This window comes from Elaeis guineensis, chromosome 2 (assembly GCF_000442705.2).
Source record: "Elaeis guineensis isolate ETL-2024a chromosome 2, EG11, whole genome shotgun sequence".
NCBI lineage: Eukaryota > Viridiplantae > Streptophyta > Magnoliopsida > Arecales > Arecaceae > Elaeis > Elaeis guineensis.
In genome coordinates this window covers 104,734,471-104,744,846 of record NC_025994.2, presented here as the reverse complement: position 1 = coordinate 104,744,846, position 10,376 = coordinate 104,734,471, and the positions used below count along the sequence as shown (strand labels likewise).

Sequence of the window (10,376 nt, the reverse complement as noted above, 5' to 3'; positions counted from 1 at the left end):
CAGCCAGATTAATGTTGTATAGAAACGCTTGATTGGAAACCCCGTTATTCTTCATGGAAACCTTGCTTGCTGCTTTATGTACTCTATTTGAACGTATAAGATTAAGACTCTACTTGGGATTGCTTATGGAGGAGCTAAAATTACTTTCTGAATCTCTATAAACACTTCTAAACAATGTAAAAAGGTAAGAATCTAAGCAGCTTTCGAATATGAGAAGCCAAAAACCTTTGCCAAACAAAAACTCCAGATTGGAGCTTTTTTCCAAAAACACCTAGAATCCATTGAAAAATTATTCGTATGACCAAAATCCCCTTAAACTTTATATTGCATTAACATGCAAATAATATTATAATATGATATTGTTAAAATCTTATATTAAAACAATAATACTGTATTCGTATATGATAATAATATTATACTATGCGATATTAATATGTATCAATAATAATTGTAACACCTCATAACAAAATACTGCTTTACAATTATTAACCAGTGATAGATATTTTAAATATATTATATTCTTACTATAATAATATAATAATATGTCATATCATTATAATATTATATGATATATTATTATAATCATAAAATTTTATATCGATCCAAATTGGTTGTAGATTGCACTGAACCGGATCGATGAGGTGAGAAATCAGAATGGTTCGATCGAGAAAAATAATACATCGAAGAAGATAGAGACAAAAGAGAAGAAAAGAAAGAGAAAAAGAGAGAGAGCATGATACCGTTGAAGGTCGGTGACGTCTGTTGTGGCTGTTGTGGCTACCAAAAGATTGTGGAAGCTTCCACAGCTCAGGCTACCAAAAGATTGTGGAAGCTTCCACAGCTCACTGTTGTCTAATAGAATTTTTAAACTAGTGAAAAAGAGAGAAAAGTGACTGTACCAGAGAGATGCATGAATGGTGGAGTTGTTAGAAGTTATCGGCCATCGAATGGTAGAAAACACATGGACATCGAATAGCAAAAAACACATGGACGAAGTTGCAACTACGAGACAAAGGTGATCGTCTCTATTCACTTGATTTTTTTTTTTAAGAATCGATGAATAATAAAATCGACAAATCGATTATCGATTTTATTTTTTAAAAAATTTTTAAAAAATTTAAAAATATCAAAGTTGGTAATAAATTTACCTACTTCATATTTCATCATAATTTATATTTTAAAAAAAATCATGAAACAAAAACGATCGCTTTTCATGCTTACGATGCCGCAAACGTCAAGTTCACCATCCGACAACCAATAGAAACCCCTTTGATGACTTCTCCTCTTTTTCTGACCCTCCACCCCCCTCTCCCTCCTCCCAATTCAATTCTTTTGCTCGACATCGATTCATGCGGATCCGATCTGAAACATATCTATACCATCAACCGATCAATATGAATTCCGATACCAAATCCACGAACTTTGATTATAATATTACAATATCATGCTATCCTAATATAATACTGTTAGAAATAAACAAACAGCAACAAAAAAAACTTTTATAACAGTTCTTGATGGTATAAAGAGTTCAAAAAGGATCATGCAGTTTTTTCTTTCATTTTATCATACTAAAAATACTTTTCCAATTTGATTATTAAATAGATGTCAAAGTTCCATATTATCTTAGAAATATTGTTATCAAACAGTAAATAATCTTTTGTTAAATGATTTAATAACAAAAGTTCAACTTCCAAACACTATTAATAAAGACCCTGCCACCAATAGCAATCCTAAATAGGATACACCAACAAAGGTCTTTCTGTGGACTCATTAAAAACATCAAGCAACAAAAATTCAACAACGCTAATAATCTCTCTTCCCTCTAATATCACCTGAAAAACACGCATCAACATATCTTGCTTTGAACTTTAAAGATAAACTTCACCATAATACCAATCTCTAATAATAGAAGACAAAAAGAAAACGGCAAGAACTTAAAAAAATGTCACCAGCAGCTGCCCAAAAAAAAGAGAGAGAGAAAGAAAGAATCCAACAACTATTACTGACATGCTAATGTCTGCTTTAAGATCATTCATGGAACCTTGATCTCAAACACATTCTGCCAGCCGAATGAAACTGGTTCCACCTGCCTATAGAAATAGAAAATAAACTTCACACGAGCTACAGTTGGATATCAGCAGATACAAGCAAGCAATCAATACAGCAGCGAATGCAAAGCACGATCAGCTGGCCTCGTCCCGCAACACGTTAGAACCATGGCAGTGATTTTTTCGCTGAAGGACTCTTTCATGTGCTTGGACCCGTATCCACTTTGGCCTCTGAAGCGGCTTCTTCAGTCTTCTGCACATCTCCAGCCTTTTTGGCATGATCAGTCTTTTCTGCTTCTTGTTCTGGAAAGAGATGGGTAATTAAATTAATATGAGATTAGAGTTTGTATAATAGTGAAATGTATAATTGCACTGCAACAATTGCACTGGGGATCATCAACCCCACTACCAAAGCACAGGCATTTATGCTTAAAAAAATTGTCTTTACAACAGCAAGGACTCATTTTGTTTGTTATCTGCAGGCTGCCCTTCGGAGTTTCCTAACAATTATTTACACTGTGAGTGGCCTAAATTGATAATTTAAATTAAGATTAATCATGGGCACGTACGAGAAAATAAGGTACGTGCTAGTATAAATGCGTTAGATTGGTGAACAAGAAACTTTTCCTTTTTAAAGTCAAAGATAAAGAGATATCACTATCAGCAATCAGGTCCTAGGTTCCAATTTCTCACTAGGAATGATATATATCAACTTTGCCTTATGCCAGCATAATTTGTATTTTCACTTGAAGCATATTATTCTGTGCAAAAAGGCAATAGCTTAAACAATAAAAGAAGTATGCAGAATAATCTACACAACAGAAAGGAAATATCAGCAGACAAGCATTATGCAGATAAACATAGCATCATGGGAAAGGACAAGATGTGTGGATACAAATTTTGAATCCTCAACAGGCTGTTTTCCCTTAAGATGCAGGCAATCCATTTCATGCAGTCTCGATGAAACAACAGTTAATTACATCCCCTGATGAGGAATACTTCTAAGTTGTTAAGGTTCCTCTAATATTGATAAACTAAATTACTTGTGAAATGTGCACCCATGTGTAAGTTGACCCATGAAATGCAAAAATATATGCACAATGAAATGCAAAAATATATGCACTATGAAATGTTTTTACAAGCCCTGTGCACGAAGTAGAAGAGAAAACATTCCAAGTCCCTTCCCCTTAATAAAATAATACTTGTGGGGCTGATACTTTTATGCAACCTTGGGGTATCCTAACTATGCTGCTTCCAGAGCCATAAATTAAGCTATTCTTATCTAAATAAGGTTGAGTCTGAAACCTCAATTTGGAAATCTAACTTCAAGGCTCAGACATTTTTGTTTATGAATTCTCCCAAGTCGTCGTTGCTGCTGAATATTTGCTCAAAAACTAGAAACAAGATTTTGCTAGGTAATGATTAAGAAAGTTTGAAATGCGTTTGGCAAGAAAACCGAGGAATGATCTTAAATCAATCTACTCTAGGTTTACTTCAGATTTCCATGAACCAAGTAATCCAGCCCATATTTGTAGGGGAGAAGCAATGTGCAAGATTGACCATGGTGAACCTAAATTCAAAGTTAACACACTGTCGCATTTTATCAATTTCCTTTTACTCTGAGTCGGACTCTATCTTCCTTTTACCCTCCTCATTCACTTCTTTTACTACAAAAAAATATGACACAAAATCACATCTAGTCCATCATGATATTGGATCACCATCCGGCTTAGGAAGTTAAACATCAAGTAAGATGGAGATCAAATATCAAGGTAAAATAATAAACAATGCAGGATTAGATGTTAAGTAATCAATTATGTGAAATATGTACTCTTTCATGAGGACAGTTAAGATAAGAAAATCAAACTTGGAAGGCCCACCCACCTACTGACAGCCATTATTCTCTTCATTTGTTTAAAGTCTTATTTCACTTATTTCTTCCAAAAAAAACAAATCTCATATATATGCAAATGATGTAACTTGCAATTAAATGTAAATACACATTGAAGTATAGATAAAACAGGAGAAATTTCAAGGTTCTTACCTTCATCATCACTGTCATCAAGGTCATCATCCATACCATCACCCTCCATACCACCAAAATTCTGTGGAAGAAATATATACGCAAGATAAGAAATTTATGCCTAAATGCCAAGAAAAGATGGAATTTTATTTCAAAATAATCATTACCGAAAAATCCATCCCTCCCAAATCAAAGTCACCAGGACCTGAAAGAGAAGTGAAACTTGGTAACCAGGAATTCCATAATCATAAGATCACATTTTATGGGGAGTGAGTCATATTGGCTACACTCTGTGTGTGGATATAGTATTTGACATCAAAATGATCCCCTTATTCTAATCATTAAAAATTTTCACTTACCGCATAATACACGAGTTACAGTGAGATTAATATAGCACAGTCCTTGATTTCTATTTTACATACTTGCATAGTCACCTAAACCTAATTTGGAGAATTAGAAAGGCGGCTAAAATCTTCTAAACATAATCAATGATAAAAAAGGAGGGGGGGTGGGGGGGGGTTGGTCAAAGGCGAGGTGTTTAGAGTCCTAGTAAGGCAGCTTGCTAGCCTCAACATATAAAACATAAGCTCCATATGTTTTCATTATGCAAGATAGTTCTTTGGAGTGAAAAATAGATGTTAAAAAACAAAGGATATGACTGTTGCACAAGGAATTAGTTACCTTACTTAAAATTGGTAAAATCTTATACTCCGAATATGCACAGGTTTTGAACAAAACATCAAAAGATGATTTACTTTAACACAATATCATAATTAAGTTTATGAAAAATCAAAACTGCAGGGATTATTTTCTACCAAGCATAACTTGGCACTTGAATTTGCACACTTCAAAAAATATATATAAGCCATGGTAGCCATCCTTCTTTTCTACTTTCAAGTTGAAAATGATCGATACCCAAATGGTATCCCACATCAGGAATACCATGAGGCAGTGTGCATCACATATCTCTTATTTGATGCAATATGCATCTCGTATAGCCTCAGAAATGACACTCAAGACATTTCTAAAGCTTTAACTTGAGGTGTCACATGAGACAGTCTCATACTTAAGCCTTCTTAAACAAGAGATATAATACATGATTGCTTTTCCTTTCAACCAAAGATTTATTAATAGTTAATATCCACACAGATTTAGCTTTGATTACAAAAATTTAGCTGAAGTTGCTTCCAAATTCACTAAAAACGAGATTTAATAGGGATCCACATCAAATTATCTTCCTTTGACTTGTTAAGGCAAATATCCACACAGATTTAGCTTTGATTACAAAAATTTAGCTGAAGTTGCTTCCAAATTCACTAAAAAAGAGATTTAATAGGGATCCACATCAAATTATGTTCCTTTGACTTGTTAAGGCACCGTTATTACATTTTTAAGATACCAGTTGGTATTCTTCGTCTGATTACTATTTCTTTAGCATCATATTCAACTAGAATTTTAATAAGTTGAAACACAAAGGAGAAGCACACATACCATCATCATCTTCATCCACCCACTTATCCCAATCTACTTTCACATAGTGAGGTGTTTTCTCATCACCACGTAATAGTTTCTTCCACCATACCTTCTCCACTTTTTCTACCATGCAGAAGATAGAACGGACACCTGTGTTAATTTTGCTTCCCTGATAATTAACAATGTGGGGGTAAGGAAAAAAAATGAAACGATGGAGAATAAGTTCTAAACATTCAAACAAGATGTTTTTGCTCCACAATGCTTAAGAACAAAACCTACCTCTACATTTACTTTATCGTAAAGGTCCATTTTCAACTCATACAAGTTTTTTTCAGCTCCAGCAGTTGCAGAAAAAGTGAAAATGCCATCAGATTCCAGATTAACCTTCACATCTTTTGCATCAGGCAACTGTACAGTGATGTAAACCTTGTCCACCCTTTGTGCCCACTTCACTTCAGGATGACGACTAAGGAAAAAGGAGTATACAACTTTTCACACCAAGATAAAAGGATGGAAATAAAATGCTCTGTTTATTGAGTAATATAATTTTCATAATGCAATTGGTCGAGTTGGGTCGGATTTTTGTTGATTGAGATGTAGGTAATATGAGAAAACTGTCAATCCAAACCCAATCCAGTTAAACAGGCCAATAATTCCAACCTGACCTGTGTAACTTGTTTAACAAACAGGTCAGGCCAGAGATGACATGCTTAGCCCATTATCTTTGACAAAATTAAACCCATACTGACACAATTAGCCCAGTAATAACTTGGTTAATCTATTAACCAATGCTAAGCTAATAACTTCACATCCAATCAACATAAAGCTTTATACAATTATTTAAAACATAATTCTAACAAATAATTATACCCAAACAGATTTACATAGGTTTATAGTGAACCTGTTTCAGGATGAGATTGTAATTGTGTCAACTGAATCCAGGTAAAGTTTGCAAAGTCAATAAAACCCAAAGCCAACCTATCCAATAAACAGGTTAGTCAAGTCAACTGGTTTATGATGTGAACCCAATTATGCCCAATCCAGACCGCTAACTTCATGCCAATTCTCACCAGGTTCGTGAGTCAAGGACTGCCACCCCTATATGTAGGCATCCTGTTCAGTTACAACCATTCATATGAATTCCACTTTTCTTGGGCAGCAATAAACTGATCTCACATGGTGCAATGACATTTTAATTTAAAAAATAATAATAATAACATGGCAATAGGTGGGAAACTCCCTATAAATGCATCTCCTATAGGATTTTTGCCCCAACCAATCCAAGTGTTAAGTGGATTTTATTAAGTTCTAGTTACCTGTATCAGTCGACCAATCCAATCACCTAACTCCCTGGTAAAAAAAAAAATGTCTAACAAGACCATTTACCAACCTATTCCAAATTTCTCTGGTAAGTTTTGATTCATTTTTCACCAAACATTGCATTTGGGTCACCAGTTTCTAACACATGATTATTTGCAAAATTTGACCATATATTCCACAACTTGCCTGAGTTCTTTCATGTAATGAGACATTTTGTATATTTAATCTGCTTCTCATCCTTTCACTTTTAACCTATGACATATTCCAAAAGTTCTATTAAATTACAAATTTGTACCATCTGCAAATATTCTGAATATTGAATTCGCCATTGTACCTAAATTCCTTTGATCCTTGGGTCCTATGGTTGGTGCACTAATTTTGGATGCCAATGGTCTAATTGTTAAACACACAAATTGAATGCAACAACAGAAAATGATAAACATGAACTAAAATATACAAGTACACAAAAACAAAAACAGAATAAGATAGATGGAACATGACTTAATGGATTCTAGCAGTCTCTTGGTATGTGATGTAACCAACAACAGGTTTAGGGTTTGGTATTTCTTTCTTTTAGGATGTCATGTTGGGCGTCCCATGAATGTCCAATTTAGCCTCAAGGATCTTTTGGTGGCTGCTGCTTTTTCCTGTGGGGGACAGGGGGAGAGGATATCGTAAAACTTTCAAGTATTTTTGGTCCAAGAATTGACATAAAAAATCATTAATAGTTCTTTTGGTTCAGTCCATATTGCAGATTGTCATCTGAAACTTAGCTAAGTCAGCCAATATTTGACCAAATGCTTACACTGGGGGGAATTGGGGCTAAATTCCCAATTTCCTTTTAAGTCTCAAGAAGTGCCCTTTATCAAGTCCAGGCTTAAGGACCAATGAACAAAGGGTGTAGTGGAAAAGAGAGTGCACCTATTAGCACTCCATATATCACAAGAAAAATCCAACCATCTATCTTGTTATTGACTGATCATATGCCAATTGTAGCATGACATGCAGTTTGCACATGTCCAATGGCAGCCTCTTCCATGTGAGTTTCTTTCCTTTTTTTTAATTTACGAAATTTGATGTCATCAGGCAAATTTAATAGGTTCTCTGGCATGAGATCCATCCAAATCATTCAACAAGGTTCCAGATACAAGGCTTGTAATTAAATCTTTCATCAAATCCATGCAAATTAAGATGTTCGCCACTCCAAGCGTATCATGGAACAAGAATGTGAGCAGAGGCACAAGTTCATGGATTGCTCCAAGACCAAGAATGATTCCAAGATTATAGTAACTGATCCTTGTTTGTGTCTGTGCATACGAAAGAGAGAGAAAGAGAGAGAGAGAGAGAGAGCCAAGCACCAGAAGTCTTCTTACCTCTAAAACACCAAAGTCTATAGTTATCTTATAGACTTCCCAGACTCGCCTGACCTTAAGCATTGCCTAAGGTATTTTAGTATTCCTTGTTGGTTCTAGAAGAACTTGACTGTCAAGCAACTCAGACCAAGAACAATGCAATTCAGGTGTTGCAAGAGAAATCCGAACCCCCCCCCCCACACACAAAAAAAAAAAAGAAAGAAAAAAGAGGAGGCTAAATAGAAGGAAAGAAAAGTTGGAAGCATAGGATACAATGTCCTTTTTTTTAAACCACTAGACAAGTCTGTCTACAAGGAAGAAGCTCTAAGAAAAATCCAGGTGTGGTCGGGCAATATAAATTTTTTTTTCTTCCCGCAATACGCAGATTTATATAACGTCATTTTCCAGAATAAGCAGTCATGTACTCGTTAGAGTCATCACGCAGTCACGTACCATGTGTTCAGCTTTCATGTCACCTTTTAACTAGTCATGTTACGTGTGGCTGTCATAAACCTTAATTTTCTAGGATCCTATCAGTCACAAAATGGGGAAAATATCCAAAAGAGTAACGGTGTAAGTGTATAGTTTAGGAGAGCTTCAAATTTCCTATATGTTGTAGAAATATAGGGAAATCTGGCTCCACACGGCGGACGCTACTAGCCTACTAGTGCAATAACGTCTCTAGAGTACAAAATATTTTTCAGTTAAGTTTAACCAGTCTAAGATTTCAAAGTATTAGTTTTAATGCATTTGGGTTCAAAAGCTTGGTAAAAATCTCAAACGAAACTAATGACCAACTCTGAGGCTAGCTTTCACCAGTGACACTGAAAGGCATATTCATCTCTGGTCACAGGAACCACCGCAGCTGTCGGCGGCGGCCAAGAAATGCCAGGCCGAAAGCCGACCCCTCCGCAAGATTACTTATATTACATTTAAAAGAAGAATGTCTAGAAAAGAACAGAGAGGAGGAAGAAGAAGAACTCACCTCATCTTGTCGAGTGGCTACCGTCGACCGGCGATCGCTGATCGGCGACAGCAAGGGCGAGGATTCCCCTTCGATTGACGACCGCCGCCCGGACTCTAGGGTTTAGCGTTCCGGTCTTGAACTCGAAGTTTCGATCATTTTGGGATGAGGGAACAAACTTGGGCATAAGGCACCTGCGTCTGGGTCGTTTACCGGGTTAATGGATATGGGTATTATGCCCGTTTAAAACCCGAATCCGATGGATTATAGTAATTCCAGCCTAAACCCGAACCGACCCAAATCAACCCGACACCACTATATCTTTTTTTTTTTTTTTTTTTTCGCGACTTTTATTGGATGGAAGAAATCAATTTGCTTTCGATCATAACTAATGCAGTAACCTTCAATTCTTGACTTCATAATAATTTGTTTAGGTAATAAAAATCATAATAAAATTTGATTGTAACTTTTTTTTTTTTTATTCTCAAATATACTATCAATGAAGATTACAGAAAAATATTTTGGCCAAAATGATAAAGATGATAAAATCATGAAAATAAGATAATTTATGCAATGACCATTTAAAATCCCGATCTTGATTCCTAATACTACCATCATCCTGAAAGGCAATCGAAGCTTGGCCTTATTGTAACTCAACCACCAAAAAGTTGAATTAGGACCGCCAATCTAAAACACTAACACGATATATTTCAAATTATAATTATTAATTTACCCACATCAATGGCATTAAAAAAAAAAAAAGAAAAGAAAGACTAAAGTTACTGTATTAAAGCTAAGGCTATGCAAAAACTTACTCTTCCAACCAACAGTTTATTAGGCAGAAACATGCATGTTTGGCATAAAAAAAAGTTTATCGCATATGATATTAATAGCCAACCCAAAATTCCAAAAACAAATAATGAAAAAAATGAATAGCTAATCAATACTCACACTCTTATCTTTTCACCTACATATGTAGGTATATCTTTTTCTATTACTGCACCTCTCTGATGAAGTGATAAAATGATGTGATAAGAGTGGACAGCTGGATTGACGGCTCCGTTGGAGTAGACAGGCGCCAGTCCGGATTTGAGAACCTACAAGAAAATCCGCACATGCCAAAGAAAAAGATGAGAGTTTTCCGACAGAAGATCTTCTGCTGCTTAAATTAGAAAGTGTTGGAGAGAGAGAACAAT

The 10,376-nt window shown here is 35.3% G+C and overlaps 1 protein-coding gene across 1 annotated transcript; it reads right to left on the bottom strand.

Moving 5' to 3' along the window:
* Positions 1 to 1,977: 1,977 nt before the first annotated feature.
* LOC105045682 (uncharacterized protein OsI_027940) lies at positions 1,978 to 9,347 on the bottom strand. The gene is made up of 6 exons (XM_010924050.4): positions 9,202 to 9,347; positions 5,824 to 6,010; positions 5,563 to 5,713; positions 4,239 to 4,276; positions 4,093 to 4,153; positions 1,978 to 2,351 (listed from the first exon to the last, which is right to left on the bottom strand). The coding sequence occupies exons 1-6, from the start codon at positions 9,204 to 9,206 to the stop codon at positions 2,248 to 2,250; spliced, it is 546 nt and encodes a 181-aa protein (XP_010922352.1). The 5' UTR covers positions 9,207 to 9,347; the 3' UTR covers positions 1,978 to 2,247.
* Positions 9,348 to 10,376: the final 1,029 nt, after the last annotated feature.